Here is a 22,333-nt window from a genome sequence, read left to right on the forward strand (position 1 = left end):
ACCAGTGTCAAGCCCCGTGGTAAATGAGCCATTATACATTTACAGGAAGGGATATCCAGCCATAAATGTTCAAATAGTGTGTGATCACAAGGGGATGTTCAGTGACATTGTAGCAAAATGGCTTGGAAGTACACATGACTCTTTTGTGTGGGCCACTTCTGCAGTTTGCAGGTGGCTGAAGAGGGTGCATGGCTTTGGTGATAGCTGGCTGCTGGGAGACAGAGGATATCTTCTTCACCCATACGTCCTGACACCTGTGCAGAATCCGGCCACCATTCCAGTTTAAACCATTTGTTTAATCTGACAACATCTGTTAAATGTTTTGTTTATTTGCCAATATGCCCCCTGCCCCACAGACTTAAATGAACAAACATAAAAAATATTTTGCAAACAGTGTATATACTGTGTATGCGTGTGTGTGTGTGTGCGTGTGAGTGTATACACACACACACACACACACACACACTCATTTGTAGAGAATATTCTATATTCTAATTCTGTAATAACAACAAAATCACTTACTTATTTAGGTTCATTTGTGTTACTTTATTTGGGTACATTCATTTAAAATACTGTGATTTAAGTGTTAACATTTAATATAAGTGAAAACGTTTAACATACTGTTTTACCAATATTGTTATATGAGAAATATGCGTTTATGTAGGTTTTAAAATACTTGATAAACTCAACTTTTCTTCGCACAAACTAAATGAAGGCTGCGTTCAAATCGGCATGATTAATGCCTTCAGAGGGCACTTCGAAGGGAGACGAGGGCCACGCTGCTATATAGTTTCAAACTGAATTTGTGATTTAAAAAAAATATTTAAAGGTGAATTAGGAAAGATCTACGCACCACAACTTTCTTCCAAATCATTCAAAATGGATGGTTAAAATCTTTTAAAGGAATAGGGCACAGGGTCGATAGCTCTGAATAGAACACATCCCAGGTCCGGCGCAATCAATGACGTTGACACAGCAAACTAACGACAAAGTATGTCTCTAACCACAGGTGGAAAGCTGTCGTTCCAATGACACAAGTTTATGATGCAGTTTGCGAATGTTCGTTTCAACTTTGGTTTCGGGAAACACCGAATTGTTGAACTACTTTGGTAACGACGGAACTTGGGACCATAGTTGGCTAACGATGCTTTTGGGAAATGCACCCCAGGTTTGTTAGGACAACTTCATTCTCAAGGTTGAACAAAATCTTTTCTGGATTGTACTGAAGAGCAATATCTGGGGTTTTTTGGACAACTGTCAAAAGGGCAATTGATGAATCAACATCTGGCTCTTCTGAATCATCTTCAATCTGCCCCTGCCCCTGACAGTGGCGCAGTAATCAAGGAAAGTGGATTTCGAGAGAAGAGGTAGCTTGTTTTTGAGAACTTCACTTTTTCCAAGTAGATCTTTTTTTATAATTATTGTTATCATAATAGGTCATTAACGTCTCTTTCTTTTATCATGGATTGCTTCATTAAAAAAATAAAATAAAATAAACTTAGCACAATTAAATACATTTATCATAAGGATAAATGTTAATAATGCCTCTCACCCACACTGGACCCACACCAATTTGCCTACCGCAGAAATAGGAGCACAGAGGATGCAGTATGCACAGTGCTGCACTCTGCACTCACGCACCTGGACCATAACAAAACGTATGTTAGGATGTTGTTTGTTGACTTCAGTTCAGCATTAAACACCGTCATTCCCTCCAAGCTGACTACAAAACTTGGAGACCTGGACATTAACACCTCCCTCTGCAACTGGATTATGGACTTTCTGACCAACAGGCCTCAGCATGTTCGGTCAGGCCACACCCACTCCACCACCATCACACTTAACACTGGCGTACCACAGGGCTGTGTGCTGAGCCCATTCCTCTACTCCCTTTACACTCACGACTGCAAGCCTGTGCATGGATCCAACGCCATCATTAAGTTTGCAGACGACACCACGGTGATTGGCCTCATCAGTAACAACGATGAGACTGCCTACAGGGAAGAGGTACAGCACCTGGCCACATGGTGCGCTGACAATAACCTGCTCCTTAACACCAATAAGACCAAGGAGCTCATTGTGGACTTCAGGAAGAAGAAAGGAAGCACGCATGACCCCATCCACATTAACGGGATGGCTGTTGAACGTGTCTCCAGCTTCAAGTTCCTGGGAACCACCATCTCAGAGGAACTGTCCTGGGCCACAAACACCTCCAGCCTGGTCATGAAGTCTCACCAGCACCTCTTCTTCCTCAGGACACTGAAGAAGAACCAGCTGTCTTCAGCCATCCTAGTGAACTTTTACCGATGTGCGATTGAGAGCATCCTGATGCATGCTCTTGAGGACATCCAGAGGAAACGCTGTCTACGTCGAGCTCGCAGCATTCTCAAGGACTCCTCTCACCCTGACCATGGACTGTTTAACCTCCTGCCCTACGGGAGGTGCTTCAGGAGCCTCAAGACAAGGACCACAAGATTCAGGAACAGCTTTTGCCCTACAGACTCACACACACAGACTCCTCCCCCTCTTCAACACTCTGATTGATTTATTTATTTTTTCACAACAAGCAAAAAACAGTAACTTGTTATTACTTGCACTACTGTCTGTTCATCCAGGAACACTGAATAATCCATTTGCACACTGAAATATTTTCTATGCACTTTACTGTGCATTGCAATAGTGTAATTATGTTCATAGTTCTGCCTATAGTGTGCATACATCTTTACATAATCCATCTGTATAGTATGTTCATAGTACACCTATCTGTATATCATGCTAATAGTATTTAAAATCTGTAAATTATGTCCATAATACTTATCTGTATATTTATTGTACATATTATAGACCTTGTATATTCTGTACTTACTGCTTATTGCACTTCTGGTTAGATGCTAACTGCATTTCGTTGCCTTGTACTTACAAGTGCAGTGACAATAAAGTTGAATCTAATCTAAGATCACACTGGGCAAACTTATCAAATAGATTTTTGAAATCAAAATAAGATATGAAGAAGGGTATGGTTCACCTGAAAAGGATCACTCATCATCATTTACTGGCCCTCTCGTCATTCAAACCTTCACAACTCTCTTCTGCGTAGCATAAAAGACATCATACAGCACAATGTGTAGTGTAATCTTCTTTCATACAATTAGGAAAAGTGATAGAAACATTATGAAATTAGTCAATATGAATTGTGGGCCATATTTCAAGTCTTCCAAAATTATGTGATAGTTTTGTTTTGTTTGTTTGTTGCTATTCATTGCAGAAAACACTGGTAATTTTCATTTAGTTTATATAATTTTTAATCGAAGGGTTGTGAGTTTTAGTCTCGGGCTGGATGGAATTGTGGGTGGGGGGAGTGAATGTACAGTTCTCTCTCCACCTTCAATACCACGACTTAGGTGCCCTTGAGCAAGGCATCGAACCCCCAACTGCTCCCCGGGCGCCGCAGCATAAATGGCTGCCCACTGCTCCGGGTGTGTGCTCACAGTGTGTGTGTGTGTGTTCACTGCTCTGTGTGTGTGCATTTCGGATGGGTTAAATGCTGAGCACAAATTCTGAGTATGGGTCACCATACTTGGCTGAATGTCACCACTTCACTTCACTTCATATATTTTTTTAATCAAATATCTATATTTAATTTGATTTAATTTTTATTTCCAATTAACAATTTTATCTTGTTAATGACCCTGGACCCCAGAAGACTGTTTCCCTCCGTGTTACTCCAGATGAATGGGAGAAGCACCAGTATGTTTGTGTGGTGGAGCACGAGACAGGGACTATACAGAGGAATCTGACTGAGGACGAGATCAAGAGTAACTACAGTAAGTTATTAATAGTGTGTTATAGTGTTTATGGTTGTTTTTGAAAATACTTGCTATAAAGTTGATACTATCCTCACCACATTTGGCTAATAGGTCATTTGATTTTAATGGAGATACAGAAAACTCTCAGAGTTCAATTTTAATATCTGTATTTGTGTTTTAAAGTCTTACAGGTTTGAACAACACCAGGGTGAGTAAATGACGACAGAATTGATCAGTTAGACCTGAACCTACCCTTTAAGTAATAGTCTTTGGTCTTTAAATAATAGACCAAGATGGCGGCGCGAAGACAACGTGTTTTTGCAATTTTGCAGTATTATTCCTGCTCATCTCGGGTCCGTTCGCTTTGCTTTAACATCATACACCCGACAGGAGCTTTTGGATATCGGTGAGGACTTTTCCAACAGTTTTATCACCAATCTTCGACTCATCCCTGAGATCGCTAGAACACCCAAGGCTACGCACTCTACCCGGCCGGGCGGAAGTGCTCGCAGGCGGCGTCAAGATCGTAAACAAAGGCAGGGGAAGCGCGGAGGCCTAAGAGTCAAGCTAAAGCTAACAATGCTCCTGCTCTCTTTACCCAGCATTTTCCTCGCTAATGTGCGGTCACTGGTGAACACAATGGATGAGTTACGACTTTGCATCACCTACAGTAAGAGACTTTGGGACTGCAATGTCATGGTTTTCACAGAAACATGGCTAGACAGTGACGTACCCAATAATGCTATTGAGCTAGCTGGACGCTACACGTTCTGGGCAGACAGAACGGCAGATGACCTCCGGCAAGACAAGAAGTGGTGGATTGTGCATTTATGTCAACAAAGCTTGGTGTACAAACACTGTCATTGTTTGGAGACACTGCTCAGCTAACCTAGAGTTCCTCATGGTTAAATGTAGACCTTTTTATCTGCCAAGGGAGTTCACTTCCACCATAATAACCGCAGTCTATATTCCACCGGATGCTAATGCAAAGCTTGCTTTGAACAAACTTCATGCAGCCATTAGTAAACAACAGACTGCTCACCCGGAGGCTGCTTTTATTGTCGCGGTTGATTTTAATCACTGCAAATTAAAAACCAGGATGTTTCCTGCCACACCAGAGGAGAGTGAAGTGACATTCAGCCAAGTATGGTGACCCATACTCAGAATTCGTGCTCTGCATTTAACCCATCCAAAGTGCACACACACAGAGCAGTGAACACACACACACTGTGAACACACACCTGGAGCAGTGGGCAACCATTTATGCTGCGGCGCCCGGGGAGCAGTTGGGGTTCGGTGCCTTGCTCAAGGGCACCTAAGTCGTGGTATTGAAGGTGGAGAGAGAACTGTACATGCACTCCCCCCACCTACAATTCCTGCCGGCCTGAGACTCAAACTCACAACCTTTCGATTGGGAGTCCGACTCTCTAACCATTAGGTCACGACTTCCCTTCAACCGTGTGAAACCATCAGTGAGGACCATCAAAGTGTGGCCAACTGGAGCATACTCTTTACTTCAACACAGGTTTCAACACACTGACTGGAGTATGTTTGCTTCTCAGGCTGCCGGTGGCTCTCACACGGACATTGATATCTACACCTCCTCTGTACTGGAACACATCAACTCCACCATTGACAGTGTTACAACAGAAAAACAGATAACAACATACCCTAATCAGAAGCCATGGATGAACAAAGAGGTGCGACTTCTGCTGAAAGCCCGCAACACTGCCTTAAGGTCAGATGATGCTCAGGCCTACAGTAAATCCAGGGCTAACCTGAAAAGGGGCATCAAAAACGCCAAGTACTGCTACAAGCTGAAGGTAGAGGAACACTTTTCCAACTCTGACCCCCGACGCATGTGGCAGGGCATCCAGATCATCAGTGACTACAAGTCAAGCAACTCCACTCCAAGGGTCACGGACGTCTCCTTCCTTAACGAGCTAAATAACTTTTATGCTCGGTTCAACAGTGACAGCAAGGAGACGGCCACCAAAATTACACATTCAGCAGACCACCAACCTCTCAAACTCACCTCCACAGATGTCCACACTAGGGCTGTAGTACTCGAGTCCGGTCTTGGACTCGAGTACGGACTCGAGACATTTTTCTGTCGTCTCGGACTTGTCTCATACTCGTTGCATTTGCACTCGGACTTGTCTCGGACTTGGCCATTGGACTCGCCAAGTCTTCTAATTGGTCTCGATCGAGTCCAGCAAAAAAATAAAATAAAAAAATTCTCCTTCAAAACAAAACCACATTTGCATTATTTCGCAACTGAAAACGTGTGGAAAACGCTAGGCGCCCCGCTCTCCTTATTTCCAAAGCACTCTGTAATCTGCGCTCGCGCTCCAGTGGCGTCTGCTGTTGCTGGGCAACCATGACCCGCTCTCCATGAAGACGCATAATAGATTCACTTAAAAAATGGCTATCCTTGGCTTAGCTTTCAGTATTGTTCCGGGAAAGGATGTGCATAACCAGCGGTGCACTTACTGCGACATGAAAAGTTTAGATGTTTCTAATTTAATTTTCTACCTGTTAGATTGTGTTTTATTTATGTCTACACCTAGATAGCCTTAAATGTACGCTTTACAATAATTAAATACTAATTATTGTTGTACAGAATAGGGGTTGCAAGACTACTGATTTCTACTAGTAGATTTTTTTAAATAAAAAAATGCTTGAGTTACTCGGCTACTCGTGGTTCATGCTATTGTAAATGAAAACAAAGTATAGTATTAATGTATAGCCTTATGCAACAATTACATATGTACAAGTATTTGTATCTGTAACAATCACAAATTTTTGCATTCGAATGCAACGTCATACAGTTACTTGATAAGACCGTTATAACTTTTTATATATGACTTTTCGTAGTTATCACTGAACAAGTATGTCGTGTTAAACTAAAATAATTATTAATTTCTAAAATAATATTTATCATGCAAGCAGAGAGATGTCATGACAAATGTTTAGTGATCATCTGAACACGACTCAATCCATTCAATGTGCATATTTTCATTATGCTGAACACTTTAAGCGAGTCTAATGTTAATGAACTTCACTAAACGGATGTGTGTGTGCCGGGCAAACCAGCAAAAGGTAAAGATGCAAACATGTAGGACAAGTAGACAATGTATCCGTATCTAAGCTGATTATTAGCCTACTATTTAGAGAGAACTGGTTTGGTTTTTGAGAGACTGAGACGCGCAACGCTGTTTGATTGGTGAGCGCGCTGTGCTTATTTCATTCATTCGTATCATATCGTAGCCTAAGCTTTAAATATTTGCCTTTTAAATATATACAAATTATATAACGTGTATGATGTATTATTATAGTTAAAATTACTCTTGCAATGCTCTGATTTCTGAGAGATGCACAGAGAGGCAACAACAATGCTGTGTTTGATTTGTGCTCTTTCCAGTCATAAAGTTTACATTCATTGACTTCTGGCGCTGATCCCCTGGCTCATCTGTTATCTAGCAAACACCAGACTGTGTCAGCTTCAGCAGAGTATTCAGGCAGAATTATTCTTTGTCCGTTATTCGTTTTTTAAGCCATTATCCGTGCCATTCCGAATAAGGTATTCGGCTTCAGGCACAACCCTAATTATTACATTACATATTTTATTTTTACATGCAACATAGATAAGGTCATATAGTAACAGCTCCACGCAATATTGTAATTCTAAAATTCAAGTCGTACTTGCAAACACTTTGTATGCATTATAGTTAATGCATGCTGGAGTAGTCGATTGTTTCCGACAGCGCCGAGTAGTCTATGCAATCCCTAGTACAGTATGACAAAAATGTCGCTGTATTTATGTGCGCATGCCCAGTAGAGCCAAACGTATCCCTTCTAGCCTTAACCGCACTCATTTGTCATATCCCGAGCTTTGCGTGTGTCTGTGCACTGTGCAAAGGCATCAGTCATATAAATTTTTGACCACAGACATAATGTCAGCAAAAGCAGCATTATTAAGTAAATAAAATGAAAATAAAGTACATAAAAATAATTTGACCTTACAGCTCCAAACTCTAGAGGGCCAGTGTCCTTTATAGTTTAGCTCCCAGGATCGGACTGGGGTAAAACCAGTACTCATTACCAGGGCCCCAAAGGAAGAGAGGGCCCTTGAAAAGTATGGATCTGAAATATATTTTATTTTACCTGGATATTTTCATGGGTGGGGGGCATGGGGGCCCATCAGGACTACCTATGCACCAGGCCCGGGATCTTGTGTAACGCCCCTGTTAGCTTCAACCCTAATTAAACACACTTGAACCATCTAATCAAGCTCTTACTAGACACACTAATCTTCCAGGTGTGTTAAGGCCCGTTGGAGCTAAACTTTTCAGGACATTGGCCCTCCAGGATCTAGTTCGGGGACCCCTGTCCTACAGAGTTGTTACTTTGCACACGCTTTTTGATCATTACAAATAATAATGTAAAATTATTTTCTTAGAATAGGAGATATGCTGTCTCTCGCATCACATACATTATAAGTAGTTAAGTATGTGGTCTTGAAGAGGACCCTTTTTTCTCTCATTTGGACTCGGTCTTGACTTGGACTCGAAACTTTCGGACTTGGACTTGACTTGGACTCGAACCTCTTTGGACTCTGTCTCGACTCGGTCTCGACTAGTCCTGGACTTGGACTTGACTTGGACTCGACAAAGCTGGACTTGACTACAGCTCTAGTCCACACTGCATTGAGCCGGATCAACGCACGCAAGGCTACTGGCCCGGATGGCATTCCTGGACCTGTGCTTAGAGCATGTGGAGAGCAGCTTGCAGGGGTCTGAGACATTTTCAACCTGACCCCACGGTGATTGGCCTCATCAGTAACAACGATGAGACTGCCTACAGGGAAGAGGTACAGCACTTGGCCACATGGTGCGCTGACAATAACCTGCTCCTTAACACCAATAAGACTAAGGAGCTCATTGTGGACTTCAGGAAGAAGAAAGGAAGCACGCATGACCCCATCCACATTAACGGGATGGCTGTTGAACGTGTCTCCAGCTTCAAGTTCCTGGGAACGACCATCTCAGAGGAACAAACACCTCCAGCCTGGTCATGAAGTCTCACCAGCACCTCTTCTTCCTCAGGACACTGAAGAAGAACCAGCTGTCTTCAGCCATCCTAGTGAACTTTTACCGGTGTGCGATTGAGAGCATCCTGACCAGTTGCATCACAGTCTGGTATGGGAACTGTTCAGTGGCTGACCGCAAGGCACTGCAGAGGGTGGTGAAAACTGGCAAACGCATTAAAGGGACACCACTTCCTGCTCTTGAGGACATCCAGAGGAAACGCTGTCTACGTCGAGCTCGCAGCATTCTCAAGGACTCCTCTCACCCTGACCACGGACTGTTTAACCTCCTGCCCTCCGGGAGGCACTTCAGGAGCCTCCGGACAAGGACCACAAGATTCAGGAACAGCTTTTTCCCTACAGCTGTCTCCTTGCTGAACTCTGCCCTCTGACACCCCTCAACACCCCCCCACACCACACATAGACTCCTCCCCCTCTTCAACACTCTGACTGATTTATTTATTTTTTCACAACAAGCAAAAAACAGTAACTTGTTATTACTTGCACTACTACCTGTTCATCCAGGAACACTGAATAATCCATTTGCACACTGAAATATTTTCTATGCACTTTACTGTGCATTGCAAAAGTGTAATTATGTTCATAGTTCTGCCTATAGTGTACATACACCTTTACATAATCCATCTGTATAGTATGTTCATAGTACACCTATCTGTATATCTTGCTAATAGTATTTAAAATCTGTAAATTATGTCCATAATACTTATCTGTATATTTATTGTACATATTATAGACCTTGTATATTCTGTACTTACTGCTTATTGCACTTCTGGTTAGATGCTAACTGCATTTCGTTGCCTTGTACTTACAAGTGCAGTGACAATAAAGTTGAATCTAATCTAAGATCACACTGGGCAAACTTATCAAATAGATTTTTGAAATCAAAATAAGATATGAAGAAGGGTATGGTTCACCTGAAAAGGATCACTCATCATCATTTACTGGCCCTCTCGTCATTCAAACCTTCACAACTCTCTTCTGCGTAGCATAAAAGACATCATACAGCACAATGTGTAGTGTAATCTTCTTTCATACAATTAGGAAAAGTGATAGAAACATTATGAAATTAGTCAATATGAATTGTGGGCCATATTTCAAGTCTTCCAAAATTATGTGATAGTTTTGTTTTGTTTGTTTGTTGCTATTCATTGCAGAAAACACTGGTAATTTTCATTTAGTTTATATTTTTTTAATCAAATATCTATATTTAATTTGATTTAATTTTTATTTCCAATTAACAATTTTATCTTGTTAATGACCCTGGACCTAAATAATTAATAACTTGTTATTATCAGTATTGATTATCGGTAAGTTGTATTAACCTTATTTTGCAGTTTCTGTGTATTTTTATTTATTTATTAAGTTTGTTTTAATTGTATTTTATATTTAAGGACCTACCAAAAGATACTTCACAGTACTTGTTGATGTGATATATGCACTGACTGTCATGTCTTTTTTTTCTGCTCTTATTTCTCATTCAAGTGGTTTCATTAGTTGTAGGATGAGCAATTACTAAAAAATTTATTTTGGACTTACATTTTAATGTGTTTGTTAGAAATTCCAGTAAGGTGGGATTATATAGAGCCAATGCTTCACTAATGTAGAAAATTAATATTATTTTTGAATTACTGTACAATATGCACAGCCTCATCTTCACCATCTAAATTCAAATGTGATAAACTTTTGAATGTTAGTTTAAACTGACTCCAAAACATCTTCAAATGTCAAAAATATATTTACAAGCTATATTTATAAAAACAATCCAAGCCAAATGTTTGTCTTAAAGCAACATTTTAGCAAAATAATTTTGCAGGATTTGCATCTTTTTATAATTCCAGTTAAGCATGTAATTGCAAAAATCTAAGCTTTAGAATAGGCCACATGCTGTTTCAGTGGTCATACAAAGCGTGTAATTAAAAATATCCTCATTTAATTGATATTTATGACATTTGTTTGCAGATGAGAAGTGGGTATCAGCTAGTTTCATCCTCTGAAAGCGTGATTTACATCAACAAACGTATTTGAAGAGTTTCCTCCAGTCATCAGCACTCGCTCCAGATTTCATTCCAGTCAGGAATCTTCAGGATGTTGAAGATCTGATGATTCCCAGCATGCATGTGTGATCAGACATGTCTAATGGTTGAATAACACAGCTAACAGGGAACATTCTCGTAACATTTTCTAAAGTCTCTCTCAAAGTTATCAAATACGTTCTGGCTGCCATCGATAATTGTTCTAAAAACATTCGCATAAAAATGTTATCCTTGCATTGTAAGTGGAACATTTTAAAAATGTTATTAAAAACTAAAATGTACATTTCCTGAAGAAAATGTGAGTAGTGCTTGCAGTTGCAAAACTCTGTCCCTCGGTTGCTAATGTGTTTCTAGGCTGTTGCTAGGGTACCCAGTGTGGTTGCTAGGGTGTTGCTATATGGTTGCTAGGGTAATCAGGGTGGTTGCTAGGGTATTGCTATATGGTTGCTATGGTAATCAGGGTGGTTGCTAGGGTTTTGCTATGTGGTTGCTAGGGTACCCAGGGTGGTTGCTAGGGTCCCCATGATGGTTGCTAGGGCCGTTGGTAAGTTACCTGTGAAAAAAAACACACAAAAGAGTTCATGTTTTTCGTCTGTAAAGGAGTTTGTTATTTTCTTCATACCTTTAAGGACAGAAAATGGCTTCACATTTGTCGTATTTTCTCAAACATCTTTAGTAATATCAAGCCAGCATGTGGTGTGTACAGATTCAGTATAGTCACTGAAAACCCTCGACTGAATCAAACATTAGAAGTTCGGGGACAGCACGTGACGTTTGTCATTTACAGCAATTCTTTCAAGATTTCAGTAATAATGTTACAGTTACCATCCAAAAATTAGCTTGTTACTTTACTTTTGATGCTTAAACCCTTACTGATTTGAAATCCAACAATCTAATAATAATTTTCTCGCACATGAAGTGACATTAAGTCACCAGTGTATCAGGAAAGCTTGGAACATGGAAAAGCATTCATTCATTTTAAGTCCATGCATTATAATTATTTTAATTACTATTATTTAATTTTTATGTAAATGTATATGAAAATTAATCATATATATATATATATATATATATATATATGATTAATTTTCATATACATTTACATAAAAATTAAATAATAGTAATTAAAGCACGGAATCCATTCATATGTGACATTTTAAAGTTTTGTAAAAAATTTAAATTAAAATTAAAATTCAGATGGTTTAACCAACAGTACTATTGATGATTATTTTCCCTACCCAATTGGCTTATTTATAGATTTTTGTATGATCAGTGATTTAAAAAAAAAAAACTTATTTATCTGGTTTATGAGGCAACAGGCATGTGCAAGAAAAATGGCTTTTCCTTTAATTCTTTTGTATAAAATTGCATGTCTTTCTTGGCTCATTTTGCTGCATCGCAACAACAAAAGCTAAAAAAAGGCTTTTTACTAGTTAATGAAAAAGCAATAAATACATATTACTTTGGCCAACATGTAAGTTTCCCGGCTGAGCTGGTGAGAAGAGACTCAATAAAGTGTCAGTGAAAGTGATTACATTTGATGAAAGATTATGAAAACAAGCATTTCCTTCAGAATTACATCCATGATTCAGTCACAGTGTATGAGCAGAATAACACAGACTTGTGTTCAGGACGTGAAAATAGCCAAAGATCTTAAATAAAGGGAAAGTTGTCTAAAGTGATGTAATATCTGTATCTAAAATAGATTTCTTTCAAACTGAGCTACATGCTAAAGCTAGTTTGCTAACAATCTCAGTTTTCTCTAGCGCAACTCTTTATGCACTTCTGCTTCTGTCGTGTCATTAATCATGTCTGGATTTGTCTGGTTAGCCTCATGCTAGCTCGCTAGCAGGTCTGTTGAGTGCAGCGACTCCTGACGCCTGAGGCCAGTGTGAGCAAAACAACTCATCAGTCAACGCTAAAGCCACGCTCTACTTGGACTTCACCTGGCGTGAGTGTGAGACTGAGGGGTTTAGAGGGAATTATAGAGGTACAAGCGTGTTTTACACTTAAATGTTGAAACTGTATGCTAATACAGGAATGCAAATGTTAGTAAATAAGTTGATTGCATATATTTGGTCTTTTCTCTTTCAGGTTAAGGATGACAGTAATATATTTATATAACACTTAAAATTTACACCATTTCTTACCATTCCTAGATCCGTTCAGCTGACTGTAGAAAATGTAAATTTTTTGTGTTTCATGTTGACTATAGTTTAAATCATCTTTCACGGAGCTGTGGCACATAGACACCCCTTGAAAGCAAGTCTGTTCTTTAATTTACACTAAAATGTGCATACAGTAGATTCAGTCATTTACATTGAGCAGTTCTCAAGCTTGTCTCATTTAGCCTTTTAGATAGCTCTGCCTGCATGAGACAATTTCAGTGAAGCTTCACCAAAACAATAACCTGCTTTTCAACTCAGATCAGCTAACTGCATTATCAGATTAAAAACATTTCGTGATCTTCTGTCTGTTCAACACACGGAAGTAGCTGAAAGCTTTGCTGACAGAGAAATGCTAGCCAGTTTTTCCTGACGATTCAGGTGTTGCAAATCCTACAGAGTTTTAGCAGCGCTCTTCGATGACTGCATAAAGAATTGTGTGTCAAATCAATGGATTTTCATCTAAAAATCTTCCTTTTCTTCATCTGCATACCTTTGGTTAATTCAGGTGAGATTTGATTCATTTAAACTATGACTTTCTCTGTCAGCAACTCCTTCAGCTACTTCCATGTGTTGAACAGACAGAAAATCACGAGATGTGTTTAATTTGGTCTGATAGTAGATCGATAGTAGACCATAGTTGATCATATGGATAAATGTTAATAAACGTATCTGAGAATTAGGTATTTTCCTCACATTGATCTCAATCTTTTGTAGCTCCTGAAGTGTCTCTGTTACATAAGGACCCCTTCTCTCCAGTAGTGTGTCATGCCACAGATTTCTACCCATCAGCAGTGAATATCACCTGGTTAAGAAATGGAGAAGATCACGATGAGGATGTGGAGCTTGGAGAGCTACTACCAAATGAAGATGAGACCTTCCAGAAGACTGTTTCCCTCCGTGTTACTCCAGATGAATGGGAGAAACACCAGTATGTTTGTGTGGTGGAGCACGAGACAGGGACTATACGGAGGAATCTGACTGAGGACGAGATCAAGAGTAACTACGGTAAGTAGCTAATAGTGCGGTATAGTGTTATGGTTGTTGTTTTTTAGTACTCACTATGAATTTTATCCTACCCTCAACACATTTGGCTAATACGTCATTTGATCTTAATGGTGGGACAGAAATCTCTCAGTGTTTAATTACAATACAGTATGTTTTATACCGTGTTTTATAGTGCAATGAAAGTCTTACAGGTTTGAACAGCACGAGGGTGAGTTAATGATGACATAATTATCAGTTTTGGCTGAACCTACTCTTTAAGATCACACTGGGCAAACTTATCAAATAGATTTTGTAAACCGAAATCAGATATGAAGAAGGCTATAGTTCACCCGCACTGTAAAAAGAAAAGGAAAAGAAAAACAATTCTGTGACTTTTATGGTAATAAACTGGCAGCCAGAACTTTATGGTAAAAAAAATATGGTACCAATATTTTAGGTTTTACAAACTTAACTTAAATTCACAATAAAATACCGTATTTCATTAACTGATGTAATGTTAATAAACAAACATATTGAAGTGTTAATATCTGTTTTAAACCATTGCAATGCACTGATTAACCAAAAACTGGTGTGATGAGAAAGTCACATTATGAACCAAAGCTCATCACAAACCGCTTTTCCAAAAACTGAGGAGGACGATACTTATATATAGAAGGTGCACACAGTGTCATTCACAAAACACTAATCACCATCACGGTGACACACATGAAAAATAATGCAATAAACATTAATTTAACAACATTACATGCAAGATTAAACCCTAATGTACATATCTTATAAAAAGAAAAAAACTAAAAACGCTATTTCAACAAAAAAAAAAACCCATCATATATGAAGTTTAATGAGTATGGTTTTTCACTTTAAATTATACAATTACTTTTTCTTTTTCACTTCCAAAAAATTTATTTTTAACAGTATTATAAATGTATTAAATCTATGAAATGTATTAAAATAAATTTTATTACATTTATTCACTGTATATAGTATGGAAACATATTGTTATCCAGCATTTTTACAGTGTTTTACTGTCAAAATCACAATAATTTTTTACAGTGTGAAAATGATCACTCTGTCATAATTATTTCTCGTCGTTCAAACCTACACGACTCTCATCTGCAGAACATAAAAGACAACATACAGCACAATGTCACGTATGATCTTCTTTCATACAATGAAAGTGACTAGGAAAAGAGTTTGACACATTATGAAATGAGTCCATATGCCATTGTCCATATTTCCAAAATTCATATTATAGCTTTGTTTGTTTGTTGTTATTCATCGCAGTAGACAAAGGAAACATAGCTAAATTTTATTTAGTAATCTAAAAATTTTTAAATCATATATTTGTTTTTAATTTGATTTTAGCTTTATTTCCAACTAACAATTTCATTTTGTTAATGATAATAACCCTGGACCTAACTAATTAATAGCTTGTTATTATTAGTATTTGTTTTTATTGTATCACTAGAATGTTTCAACCTTATTTTGCTGTTTCTGTGTATTTTGTATTTTCATTTATTTATTTATTACGTGTTTTTTTATATGTGTTTAAGGACCTACAAAAAAATACTTCACAATACTTGTGGGTTTGACAGACGTGTTCACTGTCATCCTCGTAGTCCTTGTAGTCCTGGTTATTGTTACTGCATTGATTGTTTGGAAAGTAAGTATATGTTTACATCTCTCTTTTTTTGCTCTTATTTCCAGTTTCGTTAGCTGTAGGATTAATGTCCTCAGCAATTACTCAAGCTTTCAAACATTTGGGTTTTCAAACATTTGTGTTTGATTGTATTTCCAGTAAAGTGGATTTAAATTCAGTTAAACTCACATGTGATAAACTTTTAAATGCTAGTGTAAACTGACTCCAAAATATCTTCAAATGTTGAGAAATTAATCCAGTTTTCAGTAATTTCCTTTACATGGACCACAATAGTTTAGTCTAAATGAAAACGGTCTCATCTAACCATTTCATTTGGAATAAATGGACGTAATATTATTTAATTTGGATTAAAACTATTTTCTGTATCTATAAAAATATGTATTTCAATATATTTAAACGTTTGTGTTCAAGCAACATTAGAGATTTGCAGGATTTGCTGTTTGTATAATTTCAGTGCGTAATTGGTGTAATTAAACATATAGTAATTTAACTAATTTTTATTACATTTCTTTGCAGATAAAACGAAGTGGGTTAATAAGAATTTCAGACAGTAATGATAATGATGAGTCTTTAAAGGGTTTCCTCCAATCAAGTCTCCCAGATTTTGGTGAGATTATCAGTCTTCAGGATGTGGAGATCAGATGATTTCCAGCATGCATGTGTGACCAAAACATGTTAAATCAATAAAAGATGCATGAGTATGGACGTCATGGACCTGTTTTCCCAAACAAGAAGACCACATGACCAAAGAAACACAGAAAAAGAACACTTTATATCATCTGTGTGGTGTTTCATCTATAAAAGCAGACTGGAGACACATGGGTATGAGATGCAAATGCCAGTCAGCTAAAGAGCACCCAGATACTGTCTGGTTATTAAACTTATGTTAATATCAAGTGTAATGGGAGCTTTGAATGTACTACTGTTTGTTATCCTGTCGTTTAACACTGGTATTTGTATATAGTTTAAATCAAAGAAACATTTTTTGTACATATACAGTTCTCTGAATAAGAATAATTTGACAGCTATCTTAAATGTAAAAAAATAATAATAAACTAAAACTTTATTAGCACATGTAGTTTCTTTCTTCTTCAATAAAACTTCTACATAAGAAAATATAAATTTGAAAATAGGAAAAAATATGTAAATTCTGGCAAAATATTGAGTAACTGTGTGTATACACACACACATGCACACACAAATAAATGTGATTACAAATGTTTGAATGCTAAATGACTTTGCTGTTTATGAAACAAAGCCAAATGTTTAGGCAGCATTTGAGAGAGATTGTTTGCAGAGTTTTGTCACATGCTGCTTTAGTGTAATTAATAAGATCTTCTCTTGTTCTTTATGAGATTCATTTTCAGAAACCAACGTCTGACAAAGCATTTCAACATTTGTTTTTCAATCCAAAATATACAAGTACTTTTACAGTTTTTCCACGAATAGCTTTTACAAAAGCAGAATTACAAATCTCAATGAATATGTACAACATTACTTTGCAGCCGTGAAATGTATGAGCTGGCAGTTGGTCCGAACAAAAAGCAGACCAAAGTCTTTTAAGAGTTTCCTCCGTTCATCTGTACAGCACAGGCCCCAGATTCCAGTCTAGTTGGTAATCTTTAGAACAAAAACATATCTCAGTCTAAAATAATATCCACAAGGACATCATAAACCTCTATCAGTTGTTGATTTGTTCACTTGGTGACTTGGGCAAGACATGACATGAAGAAATACTGTAAGAGGAAACACTTTCTAACATAAAGTATGTGTGACGTTGGGTCTGTCCAACCACACTGGATATGAAGGTACCAGATACTGTCTGTATATGAAACTCAGATGTGTTACTGGGTGTGATCTTGTCTTTCCATTTGTACATTTTTCAAAAGGAAATGCCCTGTAAGAGTCCAAATTACTTTAAAATCATATTAATGATCAGATGACAAATACATTTGGATTACTTTTGCCATCATTTGTTTATAGATTTGGGATTAATTGAAATTTGATTAAGGTTATAAAGAAAAAACTGTATGACCATTAATTGACATAAGAGAGCATGCAAATGGACTGTTAAATTATTGAAATATTAACTTTAGGTAAGTATATTTTAGTTTTAACTGACAAAAAGCAACACATCCTGCATCACATGACAACATTTAAGAAGAGTGAGAAAGAAAAGAGAATTAGGGAGAATCAATAAATTATTAATAATTTACTGTCATTGTTTGAATAAATTGTAATTATGTAATCCAGAAAAGTGATTGTAATCTGATTGAACATTTTAATTCCAGATTACATGTAATAGGTTACTATCCAGTACTGCCTGTCAATTTACAGGTACATGTTTGTTTGTTTTTTTAAACCGTAAATTCATTGATTTCTGTTTGATGGGTTGCTTTTGTAAATTTAAATTTCAGTTTCAAGAAAACCGTTGTAAGAAAACCTTATACAGCTGAAAATATAAACATAAAATATTGTACGTGCAACATCAGCTAAATGTCTAAAATGACTAAAGTGTTTTTAAAGCTGCAGCCACCAATCTGAGGTGCATTTCCCTAAAGCATTGTTAGATAATTATGATTGTAAGTTCCATTGAACTCTGCTGTTAACGAAGGAACATGCAACCATAGTTGCTTTTGATAAAAGAGGTCACAGAGAATGTAACTTTATCGTTTATCAGTTTCAGTGGGGACACAGTATGTGCTGTTTACTGCACCTACACACCCATGTGTACAGATGAAACCACTTCTCAGACAGCTCGCAACTAATGAGTTCTTTTTCACTGCATAATGCATGTAAAGCCCTTGTAAACAGGGGCGTGTCTAGAGCATTTTCAGTGGGGGGGCCATGCTGGGGCACTACCTCCGAATGGGGTGGCCGCCAGTGACCAAAAAAAAAAAAAAAGCTAAATACTACAGTATATTACGTAAATCCTATTGATTTTATTGATTTAATTTTTTTTACTTGAATAAAGTTACTTGTAAACAAATGCAGTAATAAACCACTTTTTTTTTTATTAATTTAGTTTTTTTGTCATCCCTGTATATATCTATTAAGTTACATTTGAGAATATATATATATATATATATATATATATTTTTTTTTTTTGAAAGAAACTCCCTATATCTTTACTTCATGGCTTTGCACTGCTCTCTTCCTTGCCTTCAAAAGAAACACTTATGTGTGTCTGTTATTCTCAATCTCAAAAAAAAAAAAAAAAAAAATCTAATTGTGAATGAAATGCACAGAATGCATCCATGTCATTTCATGTGTAAATGACTAAGTTAGGCCTGACAATTTAACTGACTATCTAACTGACTTACTCTCATGCATTAACAAGTAACGTGTCACCATACAATTATTATTATGGAACATTCTGTGCATATTGTCATTCGGTGCAATCTTGCTATTTGGTCACTGTCACAAAATAAACTGATACAAAATATGCAAATCTCCATGACTGTTTATTGTTTGAAAGCGCCCGCAGCGTATTTTACTTTTATTGTGTTTTATTAAACTTTGACTGAACATTCGATTGAAATCAACCACGACCAACGCGAGCAGAGCCTGACGGTGTAAAAATATTGATCTGAGAAAACCTTACAAACATATTAAACCATACATAAAGGTTACCTACCAGCTCTTTGTTCGGTGTTTTGTGATGTGTCGTTCTTGAACGATTCGAATCTTTAATGTGACTAGGGAAGAACGAGTCGTCTCTATGACGGCGACATCACTTTGAAGGTTTTTTTTTTCTTTTTTTTACAGTGGATTGTAATCTCCAAAAATTACCTTGTTGTATGATTTATGTCTTTTGAGTATACCCTTCAGATTAGACTATAGAACTGTAGTGTTACTTGTTTAGGATTCAAAATGTTATTTGCTTTTAATTTATGTCATTATGTCCTTTTTTAGCAAGCATCTTATACATATATAAGACCAATTTAAGCAATTATTATACCAGCAAACTCAGAATTGGATAAAAAATTTAACTAGGCTATAAATACTTGAATTATTATATAGCCTAGTATTTATTTACTGATAGACAGTCAAAAAGACAAATTATTCAATATTTTATTTATAACAAGGTTTTATTTATTTATACAATAATAACACACCACAGATCCTCAAGAAACAGTTACAAAAACACAGTGACAGAAATGTCAGAAATAGCGTATGTGGCTGTCATGTGATTAAGGAATGATTTGAACCCGAAGACTTGTCAGACAAGAGGTGAGTTAGTCACAGACTGAAGACCCAGGTAAAGAATTAATTAATCTTTTCTGTATCTTTATAGCATTTTATTTTTGTATTGTTTGTAGTGTGATCAACGTTTGCGTAAGTACTAGATGTGTTGGGGAAGTAACACGTAACTACATTTTGGTAAAATGAACGAAATGAATCGGAAAAAGATTCGTTCATTTTGCTGAACGCGACTCAAAAGTTTGAGTCGGTAAAATGATCAGAACTTCTCATCACTGGTGTCTCGACTTCCCACACTTGATAAAGTAAAAGTCCAAGTCCGCGACAAGCGGTTGTTTCTCTGACGACCGACGCTGCGGCTGCACTTCTTTGAATCGCGAACTTCAGTAGAGTCTATAAAATGATTGGCCATAAAATGAACCAATCACAAGACATCTTATAGGGGGGGCACCTGGGGTGGCCAATCGAATTTCTGGGGGGGCCGATGCCCCCCCTGGCCACCACGTAGACCCGCCCCTGCTTGTAAAGTATTCACACAAACACAGTTGTTATGTCTTAAATGAGTGTAAACAGTTGAAAAGGATATGGCTTTTGTAACTGTATATTAGATTTGTGCATTAGATCTTAAAGTTACCCCAGCGAAATGAACCTGCTGCTGTATGTGTCATTAATGTTAACAAAAGAGCAAGTTACTCAATACTCTTGACTAAATAACTTGTTTTTGCAATTTTATCTGTAAGGATTGTATTTATTCATACAGTGTAGACTATCCAGTGTTAAACATACATATTGAAACAGCTTCCCTCATTAACCACTTCTTCCTGTGGATGTGGTGAAATTTCTGAAGAGTGTTTGCAGTGCTCCAGGATTGTGAAGAGTCTGCTTACAGAGAGGAAGTTAAAGAGCTGGCTGTCTGGTGCAGTCTTAACAACCTGGAGCTTTACATGCAGAAAACAGTTGAGATGATAGTGGACTTCAGGAGGAACCCCCTGCACTCCCTCTACTCACTATCATGAACAGCTCTGTGGCTGCAGTAGAGTCATTCAAGATCAGCCACCAAATCAGACATCAGAGACTACATCGGAGAGTCAGGACTGCTGAAGATTATTGGTTCCCTCCTTCCAAACCTCCAAGATCTTTAGACCTCCAGAGTGAGGAAAGGGCTGGTAAAAACACTCTGGACTCCACACACCTAGCACACTTCCTCTTTGAACTGTTGTCCCATTGCCAACGCTACACAGCATTGTGCACCAAAAAGGCCAGACACAAGAACAGTTTTTCCCCTCAGCCATATCACACCTGAACAACACATAACACACCTCCTACATCTGTAAATAACTTCTAACACTTTCCATCTGTAACTAGCACATTCATAATTATATAACTGGAATCTTTTTGGTTATCTTACATCCATTAACATTTGTACAGATGATGTTGGTTATTTTCCACTTCATAGGGCTGGTATGACTGACGCTGAAATTCTGTTCTTGGTAATGAAAATTAAGACAAGAGTTTGGCACCTAATATGCTTTTTGGCTCATGAGATGCAATGGAGCTTTGGAGCAACAGAATTTTAGCACAGGATTGCATGTATTATGCATTATTTTACTTATTCCCACAGGCTCTGGGCTCGTAGTGCAGGTAATTTCCACAAGCATTTCAGGGTGAAAGATGCTCAGGACATTACCTATAATGTGTATCTATATTATTTAAGTCTTGCCAATGTTAAGAGATTTTACACCATTCATGTGCAAGAAGATGCGAAAGAGAACTCAGTTCAGTGCTCGCGTGCTCTCTGAGAGACGGTTACTGCCTCTACACACCCAAAGCGTGCACACATGAAACCACTTCTCAAACAGGTATTGACTACTGGACAGAGGTTTTTTTCACTGAATGTTTCACGTAAAGTTTCTAATACGCACAAAATTGTCAAAATGCCCATCATGGTCAGTATTCACACAAACACAGTCGGTTATGTCTTAAATTTGTGTAAACGGTTGAAAAGGAAATGGCTTAGTATATTAGATTTGTGCATTAAGTCTTAAAGTGACAGCAGCCTGATGAACCTGCTGCTGTCTGTGTCATAAATGTTAATCAAAGAGCAATAAGAGACAAAGAGCCAGTCACTCACTTGTCTGTGTTTATACAGTGAAGACTATCCAGTGATATTTTACGTTTGATTACTTACTTTCTTTACCTGAATATTAGTGTTAGATCTACCTGTTAGTAAAATGTCTGAAGTAGGCTATCAAAATAAAGATTTAACAGAAATGATCGAATGTCTCTCTGGAAAAAAACAAAAAACAAATTGGTGTTGTCAACTTATGAGTAAAACTTTCCTCCTCAAA

The 22,333-nt window shown here is 37.6% G+C and overlaps 1 protein-coding gene across 1 annotated transcript in view; it reads left to right on the top strand.

Moving 5' to 3' along the window:
• The first annotated feature begins 1,144 nt into the window (after positions 1 to 1,144).
• The window catches only part of LOC113064524 (major histocompatibility complex class I-related gene protein-like), a 30,677-nt gene continuing 9,488 nt past the window's right edge, over positions 1,145 to 22,333 (top strand). The window contains exons 1-4 of the mRNA XM_026235386.1: positions 1,145 to 1,168; positions 3,701 to 3,824; positions 12,835 to 12,939; positions 13,832 to 14,122. Coding sequence (XP_026091171.1) covers positions 1,145 to 1,168; positions 3,701 to 3,824; positions 12,835 to 12,939; positions 13,832 to 14,122 — 544 coding nt within the window. The remainder of the gene's footprint in view (positions 1,169 to 3,700; positions 3,825 to 12,834; positions 12,940 to 13,831; positions 14,123 to 22,333) is intronic.

This window comes from Carassius auratus, chromosome 47 (genome assembly GCF_003368295.1).
Source record: "Carassius auratus strain Wakin chromosome 47, ASM336829v1, whole genome shotgun sequence".
Classification (NCBI taxonomy): domain Eukaryota; kingdom Metazoa; phylum Chordata; class Actinopteri; order Cypriniformes; family Cyprinidae; genus Carassius; species Carassius auratus.